Source organism: Notolepis coatsorum (assembly GCF_963971535.1).
Source record: "Notolepis coatsorum genome assembly, chromosome: 19".
Lineage (NCBI taxonomy): Eukaryota > Metazoa > Chordata > Actinopteri > Aulopiformes > Paralepididae > Notolepis > Notolepis coatsorum.
Window position 1 is genome coordinate 25,770,088 of NC_140183.1, and position 23,386 is coordinate 25,793,473.

At 42.5% G+C, this 23,386-nt stretch overlaps 1 protein-coding gene across 1 annotated transcript; it reads left to right on the plus strand.

Annotated features, from left to right (window-relative positions):
- Positions 1-1,896: 1,896 nt before the first annotated feature.
- galr1a (galanin receptor 1a) lies at positions 1,897-22,170 on the plus strand (the record flags this gene model as incomplete). Its single annotated transcript, XM_084336583.1, has 3 exons — positions 1,897-2,559; positions 2,668-2,733; positions 21,850-22,170. 3 exons carry the CDS (start codon positions 1,897-1,899, stop codon positions 22,168-22,170), a joined length of 1,050 nt encoding a protein of 349 aa, XP_084192709.1.
- Between the last annotated feature and the right edge of the window lie 1,216 nt (positions 22,171-23,386).

The following is a 23,386-nucleotide window of genomic DNA, read 5'->3' on the forward strand; positions in this document are numbered from 1 at the left end:
GATTGGCTGACTGACCTCCCTATGACCAATTAAATAACTAAGAGAAGAAGAGAAGAAGAACTAACTAAATAACTAAGAGGGCCTTGATTAAATAATTTCACTACTAATTCAACAGTCATACTGAGATTTTATTTGATTTTGTATATCTTTTTTATATATATTTCTTTATATATGTCTTTCAAATAGAATTCTGATTGGTTGGTGGGCCCTATTAGGGCAATGGATGATCTGCCTATGGGCGCAGCACATCTTAAGAAACCATTCAACCCACCAGGTGGATGTTAAATGGCTGATTGAAACCCAGGTATTGAGCAGTCAGTCCCCAATGCTATCTCAATAAACAGATTGAGAGTTAGAAGTTGTAAACTCGAAGTGCAGAATTGTTGTGTGTGTGTGTGTGTGTGTGTGTGTGTGTGTGTGTGTGTGTGTGTGTGTGTGTGTGTGTGTGTGTGTGTGTGTGTGTGTGTGTGTGTGTGTGTGTGTGTGAGACGGTGTGTGTGTGTGTGAATCACTGTTGCCTGACCTATAGAGACCGATGTAGCATGATGACTGATAAATGACATACAGACAGGCTACTACACCACAATGTAGGCAAGTTGCAGAAAATCTCATGTTCTAGGAGATGTGGATTTTTTAACCCAAAACCCAAACAAAAATTAACTGTAGTAAAAACCTGTAGTATTAGTGTGTTTTTCTGTTCACACAATATAGATTTACCACAGGAATACAGTAGCCTAGTGATTCACCCCCTCCTAATGTACTTTTCCCTCCCCCTCGTATGTATATATATTTACTGTTATGATCTGTTTAACACTACTGTATATTTGCATATCTTGTATGTCACAAATGTAACAGTACTGTATATCTGTATGTCATGTATGGCTTAAATGTCATGATTAGATTAGATTAGATGATTCGATTAGATTCTTATATCTGTATATCTGTATGTTGTGTATATGTCATAAATGTCATTATGAATTGAAAATGGGGGACCCTGATGTAAACAAGACAAAAGCGTTCCTGTGTTTTTTCATACCACTGTAGATTTACCACATAAATACTGTAGTGAGTGATTCACCGTAGTATGTACATAATATACTATAGTATTTCGTGCGTATGCAATACAACCACAAGAATAGTTTTAGTTTGACTATAGTTCATTTACCCCTCATAAACCATATACAGCCCAGCGCAACTCAATCACTTGTGGTTTGAAAGGCCAAGATCATTACGCCTATACCGTATACCCGTCCAGTGTATAGAGGCTCTCCAAGCAAACGATGATGAATGCCATAAGTCTGCATGCTATTAAATTTGTACGTATAATGACGGATGGCGCTCCAGCCAGGCAAGTTGAAAACAGACCAAATCTTAAGAATTATTCGTTATATATCTGGGGCGGTGGTATACTGGATGGTGACGTCACGTGCACAGCCCAACCCCCCCCCCCCCCCCTGCATATAATTTGAGGGAAGCCGCGGAGAAGATCACATTCTGGAGCCGCTCGGCGCGCGGAAGACATGCGGACGCATCAGGTGCACGAGGACTTCTGGCAGACGAGGCTCGGATTAACTCAAACAAAGTACAAAGTAATGGGAGGGGCTTTGAGAAAATATGTAAACTCATATTGCCAACTTTGAACGGATATAAGAAGGAACTGGAAGCTTTAGACATATGATTTCAGTTGATGCCAGATATAATTTATAGGCTTATATAGTAGATATTTAATTTGTTCTTTTGGAAAATCTTGCACCAGGACTAGACAAAAAAAAAGACCATGAAATATCCCCAACGTAAAACAGCAGAGCACTGATTTAAATTCAAGGCGCTTGGCACACAATTACGCGCAGTCCTCATTTTGCAGACGTTTTTCCACAACAAACACCTGAGAGAAACATGAACGTATCGGAGTTAGGCGATCCTTTCGAGGATCCGTGGAACCTCAGCAGTACGGAGGAAGGGGATCAGACACTTTTATTCGGGATCGGAGCGGATAATTTCATCACGCTGCTGGTGTTCGGGCTGATCTTTACGCTCGGCGCGCTGGGCAACTCCATGGTGATCACCGTGCTGGCGCGGAGTCCTGGCAAGCCCCGGAGCACGACCAACATCTTCATCCTCAACCTCAGCATCGCGGACCTGTCCTACCTGCTGTTCTGCATCCCGTTCCAGTCCACCATCTACATGCTGCCGACGTGGGTCCTGGGCGCCTTCATTTGCAAATTCATCCATTATTTCTTCACCGTGTCCATGCTCGTCAGCATCTTCACCCTGTCGGCCATGTCGGTGGACCGTTACATCGCCATCGTCCACTTCAGAAAGTCCTCGTCCATCCGAGTGGCCAGACACGCTCTGATCGGAGTGGTGGTGATCTGGATAGTGTCTCTGGCCATGGCGGCGCCAGTGATGTATTACCAGAACATATTCCACAGAGGAGAGAATCACACTTTCTGCTGGGAAGTGTGGCCAGACCTCACCCAGAAGAAGGTATACGTGATGTGCACCTTTATCTTTGGTTATGTGTTGCCTCTCCTCCTGATTTCCTTCTGTTACGCAAAGGTAAGCTGGACATGCTATAGGCTATATATTATATTATATTTTTTATTGATGAAATAAATGTTTTACTCGTCAAAAGTCAATCTTACAATTGTGTCTATATGTTTGCAGGTTTTAAATCACTTACACAAAAAACTAAGAAACATGTCCAAAAAGTCAGAGGCTTCAAAGAAAAAGGTATGTATCTGCACGTGAGCCTTTTAATGATGATGAAGATGATGATGAGGATAATGATAATGAGATTTAGTGAAGGTAAATTAAAAAAATGCATAACTGTTGTAACTTGTGTGTGTGTGGGGGTCATTTTGATTTTGAGATTAATGACACAAAACAATTTACAGCACTATAAATTGCATGGTTATAGATTATGCAAATTCAAACTGTTACTTCAACTGGTGTATTCTATAGATTTCAGAGGCAAAGTAGCCTAATCCTTATGTGATTGAAGGTAATCTGAGTTACGTAATGAGGTGGAGTTGCAACTTCCCCAACCCTTGAATGGTACCAACAGCATGTTTAAATGAAGTATCTCAATTTGTGGTAATGATGATGATGATGATGATGATGATGATGATGATGATGATGATGATGTGATGGTTGTCGTGATGATGATGATGATAATGATGATGATGATGATGATGGTGATGGTGATGATGATGATGATGATGATGATGATGGTGGTCAGGTGGTGATGATGATTATGGTGGTGATGATGATGATGATGATGAGGGTGGTCAGGTGGTGATGATGATGATGATGATGATGATGATGATGATGATGAGGGTGGTCAGGTGGTGATGATGATGATGATGATGATGATGATGATGATGATGAGGGTGGTCAGGTGGTGGTGATGATGATGATGATGATGATGATGATGATGATGATGATGATGATGATGATGAGGGTGGTCAGGTGGTGGTGATGATGATGATGATGGTGGTGGTGATGATGATGATGATGATGATGATGATGATGATGAGGGTGGTCAGGTGGTGGTGATGATGATGATGATGATGATGATGATGAGGGTGGTCAGGTGGTGGTGATGATGATGATGATGATGATGATGATGATGAGGGTGGTCAGGTGGTGGTGATGATGATGATGATGATGATGATGATGATGATGAGGGTGGTCAGGTGGTGGTGATGATGATGATGGTGGTGGTGGTGGTCAGGTGGTGATGATGATGATGGTGGTGGTGATGATGGTGATGATGATGATGTTGGTGATGATGATGATGTTTTGGTGGTGGTGACGATGAGGATGATGATGGTGGTGGTGGTGATGGTGGTGGTGATGATGAGGATGATGATGTTGGTGATGATGATGATGTTTTGGTGGTGGTGACGATGAGGATGATGATGGTGGTGGTGATGATGGTGGTGGTGATGATGAGGATGATGATGGTGGTGGTGATGATGATGTTTTGGTGGTGGTGATGATGGTGATAGTGGTGGTGATGATGAGGATGATGATGGTGGTGGTGATGATGGTGGTGGTGGTGATGATGAGGATGATGATGGTGGTGGTGGTGATGATGATGATGTTTTGGTGGTGGTGATGAGGATGATGATGATGGTGGTGGTGATGATGATGTTTTGGTGGTGGTGATGATGGTGGTGGTGATGATGATGATGTTGGTGATGGTGGTGATGATGATGTTTTGGTGGTGGTGATGATGAGGATGATGATGATAATGATGATGAAGATGATGGTGGTGGTGGTGATGATGAGGATGATGATGGTGGTGGTGGTGATGATGATGATGATGTTTTGGTGGTGGTGATGAGGATGATGATGATGGTGGTGGTGATGATGATGTTTTGGTGGTGGTGATGATGGTGGTGGTGATGATGATGATGTTGGTGATGGTGGTGATGATGATGTTTTGGTGGTGGTGATGATGAGGATGATGATGATAATGATGATGAAGATGATGGTGGTGGTGATTCTATTCATATTCATGAGTCCAGTTTCCAAGGCAACCTAAACTCAGGGCGTGTCCTATTCCATTATCCATGATGCCAGAGCTTGCATAACGAAATGGTAGAAAGATACTGATCTCTGTCAGGGGTCAGGCTTTTGAGGGGGGCAGGTCAAAGTTTGATCCATGTGTATTATTCAGTAGGGATACAGGCTCCGATATGATACATTATTCAGTAGCGATGCTCTGATATGATACAGGTATTGGATATAAATAATAATAATAATAGATTCAATTTCTATAGCGCCTTTTAGGGCTGTCCCCGACTAAGGATTTGGATGGTCTACTATGATTGGCCAAAATTTGCCGTTAGTCGACTATTGGTAAAAAAAATAAAATAAAAATATATATATTTTTTATCATTCAATTTGGGCTGTGGGGGGTGCTTAATGTCTGAAGGAGTCGACTGAAGGCTTCTTGCCCTCTGGAAAAGCATGCAATTGGTCCACTGATGGATACATGTTGATATTTGTCTAGTCTAGTGTGTTCATTAGATGGGTGAAATCCTCTTTCAGTACCTCTGTGCCTGTTTTCGCAGGCAGTTAGCCTCTGGTATGCGTGCCATTAGCCACGCTTCCACGCTCTTTTCTTTTGGAAAGAATGATAAAAAAAAGATAAAAAAAAAAAAAAAAATTAATTTATTTTTTATTCGACTAAGAGGTTGGCAGTCAACTACGGCTCCTTTCGACCGATTAGTCGACTAATAGGGGTCAGCCCTAGCGCCTTTCATAGAACCCAAGGTCGCTTCACAGTCAAGACAAAAAATAGGGCTAGGGAAGTAGGGAAAAAGGGGGATGCGGGCAGGGTGCGAACCATGGGGGAGCTGGAGGAGCCATGGCTCCCCTATATGAGACATCAGCCCCCCTGAAAACATGATTTGTGAATTTTTGGGGGGTCTCTAAAATACTGACAATAAATGCTATTTTTGCCATGCATTTCAAATTTTTCTGTAATTTTCTGTATCGTCATCATCGTGTATAATAATACAATTAGGCTATTTTGATTAATGATTTGCGCACTAACTCACCGTAATAGACAATAGCATAAATCTATGGGGTTGCGGCACTGCAGATATACCCTACTCATAATAGATGGCAACATGCATGGTATTCTTGCGTTTACCATTCGGAGCGTGGCGGCGCTGCAGCCTGCAGGCACAAATCAAACTTCACCCGCCGTTTAAAAAAAAGAAAATACAGGTATTCAGGTCAGATAATGTAGAAGTAAGCCTTCTAACCAATTTTGGTTTTACAAAGAAGGCGAAGCAGCCTGATGCGGGGACTACGTCTGTGACATGCAGATTTTGAGAATTGGGCAGATCTTCACCATCAGGTGGGTGGCGATAATGTTGCATTTGCCTACTAGTATAATAATGTTAGACTCGATGTGTTTGGTCGTGGACTTGTTGTTCGGTATTGGTTCATCCGTGTGTTTATGTGTAAATAGGACTGTTGTGTGTGAATTTTAGTGTTGGATCAGAGGGGTTAATCTGAGCATGTGTATTTCAATACGTGCGTCTTCATCATGCATGCAGACACCTGTGTGGTGTGAATGAATGAATGAAAACTTTATTTAACAGATTGCAGAATGGGTACAATACAGTTCGGCTCAATACACACAATTGCTAAGGGGATGCAGACCAGAGAAAGACGTTTGTCTAATGGTGTGGACTATGTGTGGTTCTGTAACGTTACTCATACCTATAGCCTATGTCAGCAAGCGTCACAGTAAAGTCCCCCCCCCCCCCCCCGAAAGAAAAATAATGAGCTCCCCCGAAGACCATGGTGTGGTTCGCACACTGGATGCAGGCAGGTAAGGGATAATGGACTTAATCTAAACTAACTGATGGGGAAAGCCTTGGTGAAGAGGTGTTTTAAGAGCAGTTTTGAAGGTGTCCAGGGTTGGGTCGATACCAGGATGAAACTATTTTCAGAATACTTAAATCTGAAACTGAGAACTGTGTGTGAGACATGTGAAATCAAAGCAAAGATAATTAATTTCCTGTGTTTTTCAGACTCACAGAAGCATGTTAGATGACAGATGGAACTAATGATCTCATACTGTTCAGTCAATCCCTTGTGTTAATCCTGCAAATGTCAAATTCTTTTTAAATTTAATTTATATCTATTTTTTTTTAATCAATTGTTTTATACATTTGTTATATAATACACAGAATGCATGTCTACTAAAGAAAAGAGGAGACATGTTTTTGTATCCCGTTTGATAATATTACATTGTTGATTTTGATCAGATGCAAAATAGATTACCATCATGGGCGACGGCTGCCCTGTTTCCTATCAGTATCAGCATCGGCTGCTGACAAACCCACATCGGTCGATGGCTAATGTAATGCTGCTCCATGGGCAATGTGAAATCTGTGTATGTCTGTCCAATTAACCTTTTTTTTGCATTGACAAGGATACACATTTGTACACAGAGGGAAATCTTCTGTATATCTTTATGATAAATGGTGACCATTTATGAAGATAAATCATTAGCAAATAAATGTGTACTACAATGCTTTCACACACTATCACCTCTGTAATCATCGCTATGCAATCAATAACTTTTTTTTAGAGAGATGACAGTATGCACACATCAAACTAATATGTTTCTAGGCGCTGGATATAGAGATAGGTTTATGGCAATTTGAACAAATGAACAGAATGTTCATGCTGGTCTAATGCTCCCACAATTAAATATAATTCATAATCCAATAGGACAATATGCTTCATCCAGGCAGCAGTGGTTCGGCAAACAATTGTTCAGAGTATATATCTGCTTAGAAAACGAAAATGTCTATTTTTATTTTTATTTCTCCACATGGTAAATACACAGGTCACAACATGTTTACAAGAACGTTTTGGAGTTGTATTTGGAGTGTATTTCGTGACTGTTGGTAACTAGGCAACACTGGCACACCTACTTCCAGTGAATTACGCTAAACTAGGCTAACGGTGCGGCTGTTCCCTAAGCCTAATGCAATGCATGCACAGAGAAGAAAATGGTATGTATCTGCTTGTCTAACTCCAGGGTAGATGGGAAATAAGCTAATTTCCCCAAAAGTTGGCGTGTTCCTTAAGAGGTTAACTTCATCTCAATTACAAGCAATCTAGACAGCATAATGGTTCATACTGTATTTGCCATTTAAGTCAAGAGTTTTAATTGTCACGGCATAGATTTACCTCTGCTAGATCACATTTATCAATAAAAGTGCTATTCGTTTTTTGTGATGAAATGTAAAAAAAAATAAAAAAGGATCCATTATAATCAAGACACGAAACAGTGAGACAGTGAAAGTACACAGTGAAAGTACACAGTGAAAGAACCTTTTTGTTTCATTTTTGTCACGTTGACTTGTTTTCACCTACAATTTCCCTGAACACCACATATGTTATTATAAATGTGTGTAAACAGTGTGCACTCAATGAAAATGTGTTCTTCACAGAAAATGACCAAAGAATGGCCAATGAATCTAAAAAAATTATTTATAGTATAATTTCTCTTTTAATAAACATTGAAAACGGGTCCCACAGACACAAACGCCACACAAGGGTTAACATAAACAGTGGTGGATAGCGAGGTAAACGGTGACATGTTTAATCAATCGTTTTTTGTCTTCCAACTACATGTTCTTGGCAGTCCCCTGCCAGTGCCAATAGTATATAGCTGCAGAGCCGCAGAGCACGAGCACGAGCCGGCGAGCACGAGCGGAGCTCTCAGGACCACGCGCCACCCACCCAATGGCTGAATTGGAGTATTGCACTGTGCGCTGTATTGCACTGTGTGCTACAAACAGGCCAGAGGACTGTACAAACTACTTCGAAGTGGTTATGCGTTGGCCCTCTTTCGAAGTGGGTTATGCTTAGAGTTATGGTTAGGGCTGCGGCTACGGAAAAAAATCACACCTCACAGCAGGGCCGTCACAGCGCCGGTCCTCAGAGCGCCGGTCCTGAGAGCGCCGGTCCTGAGAGCGCCGCTCTGCGGCTCTGCAGCTGCATGCTTCCCGCCAGTGCTGTGAAATACAGAGACAGTGACAGCTGAGGAAAAGTGGTGTAACAGCCTTATCTTATCTACACTACTGACTATCAGTCTCAGGCTCGCATGACAGCAAGGACACTGCTTAATGATGAGGCAACCTGTATCTCAAAAGCTTCTTTAAAGAGGACCTAAACACATGGTTATTTTTTTATCTTTGTAAATCAAGTCTACAACACAAAATGTGGAAAGCGAAGGGGGCTGAATACTTTACGAAGGCACTGTTATATATATCATATATCATACTCGTCCACGTCAGACCCAGTGTGCGTGCATCAAGGAGGAATAACGGTCAGAACAATGGGGCAGACTACAATATATTTGCATTTGTTAGCCATGCTAGCGATCTAAACAGTCAATCCATGCCACAGCTAGATATGTAAAAGGTGAATCACATAATAAATAAGTCAGGGGAGTCAGGGGAGTGTCATGTATTCTCCATAGAGCCCCATAGTACTTTTAGTCAGAGGAGTGCCATGTTTCTCCATAGAGCCCTGTTGTACTTTTAGTTAGGGGGGTGTCATGGTTTCTCCATAGAGCTCCTAAACAAGAAACGCGTCTATATTCTTCATCTGAGCTTTATATTTAACCAGGATCTTTGTATTAGTGAACTAGTATGGTGCCATGACGGCTCACACAGATCCACAGCAGGGAGGCCAATTCATTTGCAGGGGCTTTGGCCCCAAAATTGGATGCCATTGATTCTTTGCCACGCATCAATCTCTGTTAAGTACTTCTCAACCACTTGTGCAGTAAATCTGTGTTTTATTCTGGTGGAAAAGTATTTTGCTTTCAAGTTTCTGTATGACCCTGGGTTATTCCCCTGAATATTGTGCGGGAGTTTATTTGAATTGGCAGTCAACAATGTCCTAATGACTTCAGCACACGGTTGGGAAGGAACAAACATCTCATTACTGGGGTTAAGGATTAAGTCATGTCATTCACAGTCAGTAAAGAACACGATTAACAGATTGCTATATTATGCTATGAAAATGAATATTAAGTGTCTGGGAATGATGCGATTAAGACTGCTTTCTCCGGAGAAATATCTTATCATGTTCATACGTCTTATTTTGACATTTTGGGACTCACAAATACGTCAGGAAACCTGACATTTTCCTGGTTCGGGTCAAGGAAACTATAAAAGAAGGAAGGGTTGTCACGTCAGAACCAAGGAAACTATAAAAGAAGGAAGGGTCGTCACGTCAGAATACCAGCGTTCTGTGCTCTGCTTGGTGCCAGACTCTGGTGCCAGTTCTATTGAAGCCTGTATTCAAATTCAAATTATACAAGCTATCTGAGGAAATATACATCAATTAATATATCAAACATTAGCTAGTTAACAATGCAACAAATTGCAGATGATTCTGACATCCAAGGTAATAACCTGTTTAAATAACATAAACAAGGAGATGGCTGATCCCATTCAACTTATAATAATAATGCAGGACCTGTTCAGAGGTCTTTAATTGGCATGCAATTATCCTCAATGTTTAGCGGTTAGCACACACGGTTAGCACACACACACACCGGAACACACACGCATGCATTGTCTTTTGTAGGATTGCCGATGCGATTCATCTCTGCGATAAACCCATCCCGTCGTCATTCCCCCCAAGGGCAGCCGGGAGCAGACAGGCGAGGGCCGCGCCAGGGGACCAATCCAAGTGCTCCTGCCCGTCTTCGTCAAGGACGCCACAGCGTTAGCGATCTGTTGTTGTGCATGTTTTTCCATTGGGTTTATCTTATCGGGGGGGAAACCCTTGCGAGCACGGGGAGAACATGCAAACTCCACACAGAAAGGCCTGGGAGATACCCCACCTGGGTACCTGGCATCATGGAAACCTGGTGCCCAAGCGGGAATCAAACCCTGGACCTTCTTGCTGTGAGGCGACAGTGTTAACCACTACACCACCGTGCCGCTACGACTTAATGTCGACACTTGGCACCAATGTGCGTTCAGTCGTTCACGTGCTACACAGTGATGTGACAACCCTTCTTTTATAGTTTCCTTGGTTCAGATCAGGTTATAGGATAAGGTCAGTGTCATTTTATTTCTTTCATAGTAAAGTAGCCTACAGTCTTTAACATTAGTCTTTACATAGTAAAGTAGATGGGGGAGACAGTGGCTCGGGAGGTAGAGCAGTCGTCTGGCAATCCGGAGGTTCCTGGTTCGATTCCCGCTCCTCCCGGGCAGCGTGTCGAAGTGTACTTGAGCAAGAAACGTAACCCCCAATTTCTCCCAATGTGCAGGTTGGCACCTTGCATGGTTGCCTCCGCCGTCAGTGTGTGAGGTGAATGTGAGAAACAAATTTTAAAGTGCTTTGGATAAAAGCGCTATATAAATGCACCATTTAAAGACCAAAACCATCAATGCATTTCTTCTATTGTCAATAGTCTTCCTATTCTCCCCTAGCCTTAGGAGCTCTCAACCATGTATGCTAACATCATTACATACAGCTTGCTAACACATAATTGTGTTATTTATTATACACATTATTCCCGGGAAAATCACAGGTGGAACCTCACTCCCCAGGTCTACCTCTTATCATGACTAGCCAGGTTAAATACAGGACAGACAACTGTGTGAGAAAGAGGGCTTGTGTGAACACATGTGCACATCTGTGTGATTGTGTGAGTGAGGGTGTGAGTGGTTGTGTAAAATTGTGTGTGTGTGAGAGTGAGAGAGTGTGGTTGTGAGTTTTGTGTGTTTTTTTGTGTATGTGAGTGTGAGTGTATCTGTATAATTTATAAAATATAAATTAAATTTGTGGTGGAAAAGTATCTTGCTTCCAAGTATTTTGTATAAACAATTCTGCTTGCAAACATTTTGATTGGCTGTTTGCCGGTATGTGCTGTGGCTAGGGGCTGGGTATCGAAATTCTATACTGTTATGGTATCGACTGAATTGCTTCAATACTATAAAACTATTGAAATTTTGTATCAAATTGGACACTGTCATTCAATACCAAATTCCTATACCTAAGTAGTTATACTCTCCTTGGTGTTAGTGAGTCAGTAACAGTGTTAATTCTGGCAGCTATTTTCATTTTAGTTTTAGTCTTAGTCATGTGTCAAGTGCTCCTTTTTCGTTTATCATATTTAGTCATCTTAATTCTTTTTACGTTTAGTCAGTCAACTAAATGTCTGAGCATTTTAGTCTTAGTCAGTTTTTGTCTAAATTTTGTCTTTTTTGTTTTAGTCTAGATTTAGTCTAGACCCACGGAAAGGTTGTTGGCACATTGGTTCCATACGGACATTATACGTTGTTGCACTTGCTTCCAGAAGGCTCCGTTTAGGTCAGCTAGTAGAGGCTCTGTTGTGATTTTTAATGCACAATAAATATTCAACATTCTCTTTTGAGATTCCGCCTCAGACTCTTATCATTTGGCACTAAAAGCTAAACATTGTCACCGGTATGGGTGTCCACAACAGTGGGCTAGGTTAGCCACTAGTTAACGCGAGCTAGATGGAAATACAAACAATGTATTTCACCAGTAACGTTACTGGTGAAAAAGTGATTTACCTTGGAATACTCCTTTGCCAACTTGCTGTACTTTGCTTGCAGGTCTGCAGCTGGATTATGAATAGTCCCAACTTTAGCCAAGGTAACGTTAAGCTAAAACTAGCTTTTCAAAAAGCTCTTCAGCTAATGCTAATAACAGAGCTCCCCGTCACACTGCTCCGTCGGGACGATGGCATTAAGAAAAGTTATAATTATTTTGTCTCGTCTTGTTTTAGTCAACAATATCAACATACATGAAGAGAAATTTCGTCCTGGTTTTTGTAAATTACATTTTTGTGTCCTCAGTTGTGGTCAACGATATTTAATAAACTATTTAGTCTTGTTAGCGTCACATGGTCTTCAATACCGAGACGCCACGTCTCGTTGTCGTCATGAAAAAAACCTTCATTGACGAACATCTTTCATCATCATTTTTGTTGACAAAATTAACACTGGTCAGTAAGCATGTTCGTTTCCAGATATAACATTTCTTCAGTTCAACCACAATCCCATATAATCAGCATAATAATTCAGCAAAGTATTGAAAAAAAGTTTTCGTTTTGGTATTGGTATCGAACATTTTCAAATGATACCTGGCCCTCGCTGTTGTACCCTTGACCTGCTGTGTTCACAGATTCAAGTCCAGTCTGATTTATCATCACATGTGTCAATGGGCTTCAGAAACACAATGGAACAACTGTCCCTGGTTTAACCCAGAGTCGGAAAAACTTAACTTAACTTAACTGAAAAAAAACTGAATAGCAAAAGAAAGGGAAGAAACCTATATAGGCATTTCTATAGTAATAATAATTATTATTATAAGAATAAGAATATTACACTTTATTTGTATAGCACCTTTCATACAAGAATTGCAGCCCAAAGTGCTTCACAGCAGTACAAATAGACATAAAATAGACATAGGCATAAGATTTGCATAAAATAGACAGAATAAAAGCAGTGCAATAAAATAGCTCTGATTTACAGTACAATAATCAAAGAGGGTGATGGTGAGGAAACAGGACGGACACAGGACTCCATGAGACAGCGAGGAGGACAGAGAGGCAGGGACACAAATCTCTTTCTACCCCCCGTCCAGGGGTTATTAACCTCCCTATCAGTTATATGAGGTGTGATATTTATGACGGGGCACCAATATATCAGCATATCAGCATGCCACAACATGGCTGCCCGTAACCATTGGTGCCCACTTTTGAAAGGAAATGCCTAACTTCTGTGCAGTGGGAGAGTAGGTAAAACACAAGATCCAGTAATAAATAATAAAATCATTCATTTATGACATTCTTTGTATTTCGATCATTTATCAACACATAAATTGCACATAGCAGCCCCCCCCCCCCCCCCCCCCCCCCCGGGCTTGGAAGAAAAATGGGCATTCCAAACATTCTGTGCAAAGCCTCTACTGTCCTATATTCCGTTGCTATGCAATCAGGATGTATGGCAGAGGGAGAACAGCTAATAGAATAATAAGACGAAGTGTAGTTATAAAACTGTTGGGAAAATGGCTTCTTCCTCTTTACCGCTGGAGGACAAATCACACTGTTTACTTAGTGCCATAGTATACCAGCAGGGAGGCCCGGCTAAGGTTCTCATTAGTCTCGCAGACAGACCCCTCTCCACACTATGTTAGCGCTGTGCCAGTGCTGGAGAGAGGTCTGGTTGAACTTATTATCGTGCCGCTATAGGGGGGAAAACGCTCTGGCTTGTTTGTATTTCTTTAAACCAATCCCATTCATCCTGGGGGTGCTAACCAGCGAAGGTGCCCGCCCTGGCAAAATAGTGTCTCAGTAGTGGGACAGGGGAGGAGAATTCTGACTGAAATAGTCGGCCAATGGATCGCTTATACCCACAGTCTCATGGCATCGATCCAGACTAGTTCTCATTTAAGGTATCCCAAGTTAGGAGTTTTTGACCACTAGTTGATGAAACCAGTGCTATAGTGCATAGCAAGAGAAAAGGGGCCTGAAAACTGTGTACCACGTGTTCATCCAGCATGTGCACAAGGACACACAAGCACCACGCCATGAGCGCGGGGTGACGTAGAACACAAAACGAGTGCACTGGAGGCTTGTAAATGTGCCCTTATGTGCTTCAAATTGATTGGTCTTCCTTGAAATCTAACAAACTAACCGCCTGTCAATCAAAGGAGGTCGAACTCAACCAAAAGAGAATGTTATATAGATAACATTTAAACAACATTCATTTTCGACCCACCAACATGTTTTTTAATTATATTTATTTATTTATTTATTTTTCCACACCTTTCTTATTTTTTTTAGAAAAAAAAATTGAAAGTTGTGGAAAAATAAATAAATAAATAAATATAATTAAAAAACATGTTGGTGGGTCGAAAATGAATGTTGTTTAAATGTTGCATGTATCCCCTCCCTACTTCTCATTTCCCCACATGGAATGCACCTGATTGGATACATGATATGCTGGTGCTGCAGTGTGACATCTAGTGGCTGAATGTTATCTATAGCACTTTTAAAGGTGGGGAAGGCAATTATTTTTAGAACCATTTTGATGATAGTTGGTGTATAATCCCAACAGCTGCCAATTAATCAAATTAACTGAGAAAAATAAATCTGTTCTCTGTGACTGACTGTCCCAGGCCCTGTAACAGACAGCCCTAATTCTTAAGCTGTTCTCTGTGACTGACTGACTGTCCCAGGCCCTGTAACAGACAGCCCTAATTCTCAAGCTGTTCTCTGTGACTGACTGTCCCAGGCCCTGTAACAGACAGCCCTAATTCTCAAGCTGTTCTCTGTGACTGACTGTCCCAGGCCCTGTAACAGACAGCCCTAATTCTTAAGCTGTTCTCTGTGACTGACTGTCCCAGGCCCTGTAACAGACAGCCCTAATTCTTAAGCTGTTCTCTGTGACTGACTGTCCCAGGCCCTGTAACAGACAGCCCTAATTCTTAAGCTGTTCTCTGTGACTGACTGTCCCAGGCCCTGTAACAGACAGCCCTAATTCTTAAGCTGTTCTCTGTGACTGACTGACTGTCCCAGGCCCTGTAACAGACAGCCCTAATTCTTAAGCTGTTCTCTGTGACTGACTGACTGTCCCAGGCCCTGTAACAGACAGCCCTAATTCTCAAGCTGTTCTCTGTGACTGACTGTCCCAGATCCTGTAATCAGATAGTCCTAATTCTCAAGCTGTTCTCTGTGACTGACTGACTGTCCCAGGCCCTGCAATCAGACAGTCCTAATTCTCAAGCTGTTCTCTGTGACTGACTGACTGTCCCAGGCCCTGCAATCAGACAGTCCTAATTATCAGGGTGGCCTGAATTTTAACAACCAATCAGATCTGTTCGGCCTATCAAGTAGTTTCCAGGATCACATCGGAAATCTAACGTCACCCTTGTTTTCCTTGTTGGAAAGTACATAACAATGTGTAAAACCACGATAAGAGGTTATGGACATCTCTCCTTAAGCTGAACTCCAGAGAGACTAGATTCTAGGGCTGGCTGGCAGATTAATCATGTTACAATTTCAATTATGATTTTGGCTTCCCATGGTCATGAAAACAAGATAATCAAAATAATTACAAATGCTCATTATACCCATTAACTATCCTCCAGAAAAGAGCTGTGTGCGTCGTTCACAAGGTTGGCTATCTGGACCATCATTCACTATTCTTACAGTCAAAATTATAAAAATGTACTGATATTGTACTGTATCAAACTGCACAAATAATGTATAAAGCCAAAAATAATAAACTCTCAGAAAATTGTTTAACGAGCGAGATGGGGCTTACAATTTAAGGGGACAATTTCATTTGAAAAGATACAGTATTCAAACAACCAAGAAAAGTCTTTGAATTTCAATTTGTGGAGTACAATTATGATTGTGATTGTGATTGTGGAGTTAAAGCAATGTAAAAACATAAAACAGTTAAAAATAAAATATAGTCAAATGGTTTTCCAGAAGTACAGAGATGAAGAAGGGGTTTGATATCTGGCTGTATATATGTATATCAAATGGCTAGAGGAACTGTACAGGGTAACCTACAGTTTTGTTAATCAAAATGGCAAATAATAATAAGGAATTAATCAAAAACAAATAGTTAACTAAGTAAAAAGAAATTCATTATAAGGTCTGACAATAAAGGGAGCAGGTACAGTAGTTCTAAATTAGTAAATTATGATTTGAGTAAAAAGGGGTGGGATTAAATAAGTGTATACTTGTAGAACAGAAGGGCAGCCTTTGGTCAAGAAGAAAGTTGAAACTAATTTGTCGTCATGATGTTGTCAAATCGATGACGTAATCGTGTTTAATAATTGTGATTTCAATATACATCAAACTAATCGTGATTATGATTTTTGCCATAATCAAGCAGCCCTACCAGATTCTAGTGATGATGTGATTAAGAGACTGAATCCTGGAGCTGCTCCATAGACAGTGAATGGTATAACAACGCCCAGGTCATAACGCCCTGTTATGACAGAACCCATGGTGAATTTACTGGGATATGGGTACATGTTCTGATTCAGAGCGATACGCCCTATATTTAAACAAGACTAGTTTGGATGTAATAACTCAAACAAAACTTCACCAATTGTCAATGGACAAACTCTCTTGATGCTCTGGTTTCCAGCTTAGCCCTTTCACTACCACACTACAGAAGGTTAACCTTTCACCACCCCAACAACAGCCTGTTCATGCTGCTGAGGTCAGGCAGACGCCTGCGAACACCAGCTACTAGGACAGAGAGACTTCGGCTCAGCTTCTTCCCCCAGGCCATCAGAGCCTTGAACACTGAACTCTCCACACACAAGCACACATGAGCACACGACACACACACTGTACACGCTCACACACTAGCAGCCACTTTAACATGAGCAAGCACACACTCATGCTGCACACGCCCACACTTATGGCCACTAAGGAAAGGTCACTTTAAGAATAGTATAGTATAACTTGAGATTGTATAATATAGCATGTACAGAAAGACCCAGTGCCTCATCCGTAGCTAACAGTGTATTGCACTACCACAGGACCTAGCATGTCCTACCATGCTCTGTAAATAACTTATGTACATATACCGATATGCCCTACTCTGTTTACTTGTTCTATTGCAGAATGTCGTTCTATTGGATTCTATTATATGTTATTACTATTGTATTATGCACATCGTTGCGGGCAAGACCACCCGCATTTCATTGTATACTCGTATTCCGTGACAAATAAAACTCTTGACTTGACTTGATTTGTTAACCATTTGGTATTGTGGTAATGAAAGGGTTAAAGACACCGTTGTTTATAGATGTTGATTGTTGGACACTTTATTCAGTTTGAGGCTGGATTTCCCCTATAATTGCAGGCTTCTCAATAGTTGCCAATTCCACCGTGCATACTGACTCATTAACTTGTCTGCACATCAGTAGTGAGGCGCAGCAGGTCAAGGAGCGTGTAATTGGCTTTTTCGATGACTCATTCCAGCTTTAGTTTTATTTTAACTGACGGTTTTGGCAATAAATAGAAGAATAAGTAGCATCCAGTGTGTGCATTTCTGTTACCACCTCAATTTCACACGAAGAAAGACCCCACATTGCCTTTTAACTAGGGATGTTCGATATTGGCTTTTTTACCGATATCCGATATACCGATATTGTCCAACTCTTAATTTCCGATACCGATATCAACTGATACAGATATATGCGGGGTCCCCCCCCCCCCCCCCCCCCAAAAACGGAATAATTTCAGGTAATTAACATCTCTTGTTGTGGAATTAACACAACATTATGCATACTTTTGACAATAAATAAAATAAGAATTTGTTCTTACTTTCTTGCCTGGGTAAATAAAGGTTAAATAAATGTAAAAAGAAAAAAAAAAGATTCTAGCAATGTGGGGTTGTATACCAACACTGATTTGATGTGAAATCTCTAGCTACTCCCGTTTCTTCAGTTCAGCTCAGACCAGAACCTCCCCCACTGAACCAAGCCATTCAGAATTGACTCGTTAGCCTACGTAGCAAGGCGCTGATCTGGTTGTAGTCACCGCCCACAATCAACAATTCGCTCAACAACGGAGCAGTGGGAATAATGCGGAAGCGGTCTCCCTGTCCCAGACTCTCCCTCTCTCTCTCTCCCTCTCTCTCTCTCCACCTGCATTTTACACACGATCCGCGAGGAGCCGCTCACACAGCGCACATGCGCTCACAGAGCGATCTATCCTCTCTCTCTCTCCATCTCTCTCTCCACCTGCATTTTACACACGATCGCGAGGAGCCGCTCACACAGAGCGATCTATCCTCTCTCTCTCCACCTGCATTTTACACACAATCGCGAGGAGCCGCTCACACAGCGCACACGCGCGCACGGAGCGATCTATCCTCTCTCTCACTCGCTCGCTCATTCTCTCTCTCTCTCTCGCTCTCTCTCGTATGTCACTCAAAGCGCTTATGGACGGAGCCCAGCCCAAAACAGCTTGAAATCTTGAGGTGGAAAAATGCTGCTTTAGAGTACTTGATTAGAAATACAAAACAATGATTTTTTTTTGAAAAATACCTTACAGATGTGTTCCATAGACTCACAGGAATTGTTTAAAATTGCCCAAATAGTGAAAGGAATAGCAGAACATGGGACCTTTAAATAAACACTAAAACAGTTACAGGTAGTCATTAGATCCCCCCGCCCCACACTCACTCTCTCATTTTGCCAGAACTTAGGCACTGCTGGAGTAGTGTCTTCCCCAGCCACCACATTTCCATTTATTTTTCATAAGCTGCCTTAATAAATATGTAAATCTTTGTTTAAACCTGACATTGGTTGTTTCTGTCCACTGGGGGCGACAGTGGCTTGGGAGGTAGAGCGGGCGTCTGGTAATCTGAAGGATCCCGTTTCGATTCCAGCTCTTCCCGGTAGTGTGTAGAAGTGTCCTTGAGCAAGTCACCGCCCACAATCAACAATTCGCTCAACAACGGAGCAGTGGGAATAATGCGGAAGCGGTCTCCCTGTCCCAGACTCTCCCTCTCTCTCTCTCCCTCTCTCTCTCTCCACCTGCATTTTACACACGATCGCGAGGAGCCGCTCACACAGCACACATGCACACGCGCGCACACAGCGATCTATCCTCTCTCCCTCTCTCTCCACCTGCATTTTACACACGATCGCGAGGAGCCGCTCACACAGCACACATGCACACGCGCACACAGAGCGTTCTATCCTCTCTCTCTCTCCCTCTCTCTCTCCACCTGCATTTTACACACGATCGCGAGGAGCAAAACGCCGCTGCCCGTCTGCCTGTATCAGTTCCGCAACCGTTCCTATTTCCGGGGTAGGCCTGATTGGCCCCGACAGGCACGTGACCCGCCGCGGCCACGCCCCGCGGCAGCCCCAGCGGCAAGCGCGCTACTGCTGGAGTTCGCTTCGCCTTTCACATCGCTGCCGTTGTCATACAGAAGTACAGAATACTTTTATCCAAAATGCTTCTTACTGTGTGTTACACTGTTAGAGACTGTGCTAGACAAATGAATGACTAATTCGGTCAGAAATAACGTAACTAATAACGTTAGTAAGCACTGCTTATATGCTTATTATGTCTGCGGGGTACAGTAAACGTTTCTCCCAGCGGTCTTCCGCTCCTCCTCACTCGAGTGAGACTAAAGCCGTGCACAGCTTAGCCCTGTGAGACGCGAGCAGGAAGGAGCTGGGAGTCCTTCCAATCGGAATATGTTGTTTCTTTACACATATGTTGGATTATGAATATGTCTTTATAGCTACAAATGAATGCTGCCAGGCTGGTCCGCGACCCTCCGTGCTGCGATCACCAGCGGGGAGAATATGCTCACGCGAGCGGCATCGCTGAGCTCTGGTGACGGTCTTATTGGGGCTTATGCCGAGAACAGCAGTAACACAACATTGCAACTGTTGTGTTACTGCTTTCTGACCGAATTAGTCATTCATTTGTAGCTATAAAGACATATTCATAATCCAACATATGTGTAAAGAAACAACATATTCCGATTGGAAGGACTCCCAGCTCCTTCCTGCTCGCGTCTCACAGGGCTGAGCTGTGCACGGCTTTAGTCTCACTCGAGTGAGGAGGAGCGGAACTTCGGAAGACCGCTGGTTCTCCAACATACAGCGGTGTGCTCTTCAGAATGTACCGGGAGAAACGTTTAATGTACCCCGCAGACATAATAAGCATATAAGCAGTGCTTACTAACGTTATTAGTTATGTTATTTCTGACCGAATTAGTCATTCATTTGTCTAGCACAGTCTCTAACAGTGTAACACACAGTAAGAAGCATTTTGGATAAAAGTATTCTGTACTTCTGTATGACAACAATGTATGCCTTTCAAATGTTAAATGATTAAATGATACACAGCGAAATCTACGCTCTCGCCTCTCATCCTGCTTTCGCCAACGGCAGCGATGTGAAAGGCGAAGCGAACTCCAGCAGTAGCGCGCTTGCCGCTGGGGCTGCCGCGGGGCGTGGCCGCGGCGGGTCACGTGCCTGTCGGGGCCAATCAGGCCTACCCCGGAAATAGGAACGATTGCGGAACTGATACAGGCTGCCCGTCTGCTGACGGGAACGCGAAAGCGGAAGCACATTTCCCCTGTGCTGGCTGCCCTCCACTGGCTTCCTGTGCGTTTTAGGATTGATTTTAAGGTTTTACTGTTTGTTTTTAAATGTTTGAACGGCTTGGCACCGGGTTACCTCTCAGACCTGCTGGAACCCTATGTTCCTCTAAGGTCCCTCAGGTCCTCTGACCAGCTCCTCTTGGCCATTCCAAACTCCAGGCTGAAGCTTAGGGGGGACCGTGCTTTTGCAGTGGCAGCCCCAAAGCTCTGGAATGAGCTGCCACTGCATGTTAGGCAGGCCCCCACTCTGCAGGTGTTTAAATCACGCCTCAAAACACACTTATTTGCTCTGGCTTTTGTTTTTTAAACCGTTTTTGAGAGATTGGCCTTTTTTATGTGACACATTGTACTGTTTTATTATGTGCTTTTATTACATTTTTATGTTTTATGTTTTATCCTATGTTTGTGGACTTGTACAGCACTTTGGTCAACTTTGTTGTTTTAAATGTGCTATATAAATAAAGTGGATTGGATTGGACTTAACCCCTAACTGCTCCTGATGAGCCGGTTGACACATTGCATGGTTGCCTCTGCCATCGGTGTGTGAATTGTGTGTGAATGGGTGAATGTGAAGCATTTTGGATAAAACCACTATATAAATATAGTTAATTTACCATTTATGTTGCTTCCTTCTGAGCCAGGGTCATAGCAGATGGGTATATGTAGAATCAATATTGTGTGATATCAATCGGTGATAGGAAGTGACAAAATAGACATGAAAATGATTCGGATCATTACTTTAAAGTGTTGTGAGATGTAATCCAGTGTGCAATGTTCTTGTTGCTCCAGTCATATATCTCAATATCAGGTTTTATAATACATCAAATGAAGTGGCCTATTCTCTGTGGATAATGAGGATGAATACATATACATAACTATCTAGTGAAATCAGATCGGCTCTCAACCTAGGTGTTCAATGCAAGATGATCCTCAAAAATTGGTTGCATGCGCAATATTGTCCCTGAATGTACTGATTGTGTTCCCCTCCCTATTCTCTCTCTCTCTCTCTCTCTCTCTCTCTCTCTCTCTCTCTCTCTCTCTCTCTCTCTCTCTCTCTCTCTCTCTCTCTCTCTCTCTCTCTCTCTCTCTCTCTCTCTCTCTCTCTCTCTCTCTCTCTCTCTCTCTCTCCATCCTCCCCTCCCAGACTGCTCAGACGGTGCTGGTAGTGGTGGTGGTGTTCTGCGTGTCCTGGCTGCCCCACCACGTCGTCCATCTTTGGGTGGAGTTTGGGAACTTCCCTCTGAACCAGGCTTCTTTCCTGCTCCGGGTGTCTGCTCACTGCCTGGCCTACAGTAACTCCTCCGTCAACCCCGTGATCTACGCCTTCCTGTCTGAGAACTTCAGGAAGGCCTACAAGCAGGTCTTCAAGTGTCAGATTGGCGCGGCCGACTCCCTGATGAAGGACATAAAGGAGGTCCGCAGCAAAGCGGGCACGCCGCCATCCACAAACTGCACCAACGTCTGACCGGCGGGGTGCGGATGATGTCGTGACATATGGTGGGATTACGCCACTAGGGGGCCCTGGAGCAAGAAAATGTTATGGGTCCCCAGGGGGACCAACGTAACTACGGGGGTCTGGGGGAGTTCTCCCCCAGGAAGAAAATATTGCTAAAGGAATTCTCATTTCTAGGGCCTTTTGATAAAGGAAATCTGACAAAACTACGGCCTCTGTACTTTAAATAGTGCGCTGGGGCCACTTTCAATCAAAATCATGCGTACATGGGCACATATTGATGAAACTAATCTGAACACAGATGATGAAATGAATCTGCACAACGAGCCTGGTTGGTGCTTGAGGCCTTCGGTAGTCCAGCACCCCTCAGGATTTTGCCCAGTATGCCAATGTGGTGAGACTGACACGTCGTACAGAAATAGGACAACAAAATTCAGAGACGATGAATTGCAATGCTGCGTCGGGTGAGGACAGGTGCAGAGGACCAATCGATGAAGATACTGGGATAAGAATCATAGCGAAGAATTATAGCTGCAGAGTTCCACATTCAATACATACTGTATATCTGAAGATGAATGTCGCGGTGGTCATGGCAACTGGACTGTGAAATAGGGAGGATTATGATTTGACTCTATCTATCATATTTTATTAGTGCAACTTACCATATTATAACTCGGATATGATCGTCTTGTGTGTCTTTCAGTTTCCATTGAATAGTAAATTCCAGATAAGATTCAAAACAATCAATAACACATCTGAGACATTGCCAAGAATATGATACATTTTATTTTATTTGTTTATTATTTTTGGCAAAAGAATTAAGGAAAAAAAAGGCAAAACCTTTTTGAGTGAAATTATATAATATTGAATTCATACTTAATATGTTTATGTCTGAGGAGGAGTGACCAGTGTAATTGTACCGGTATAAGTGATCATTTGTACTGTAATAGACACTTTAATGTGGAAAAAGCTTGGGCTTTAAATAGGTATCTCTCTAGTAATTATAAGCTGTAGAAAGTACAAGCTCAATGTATACTTAGCATACAATATATGTCTACATCAAATGTTTCACTATCAAATGCCACGCCCCAAATCACATTGCATCGCTGAAACCCTGGTAGAGGTTGTACATTTTGCCATTATATGCCTTAAGGAGCTGATTTACCAAGTCCCATGGTGGGAGTTCTGTCTGTGTTCTCTAAGTGAGCAGCTCCAGACAGGCAGCAGG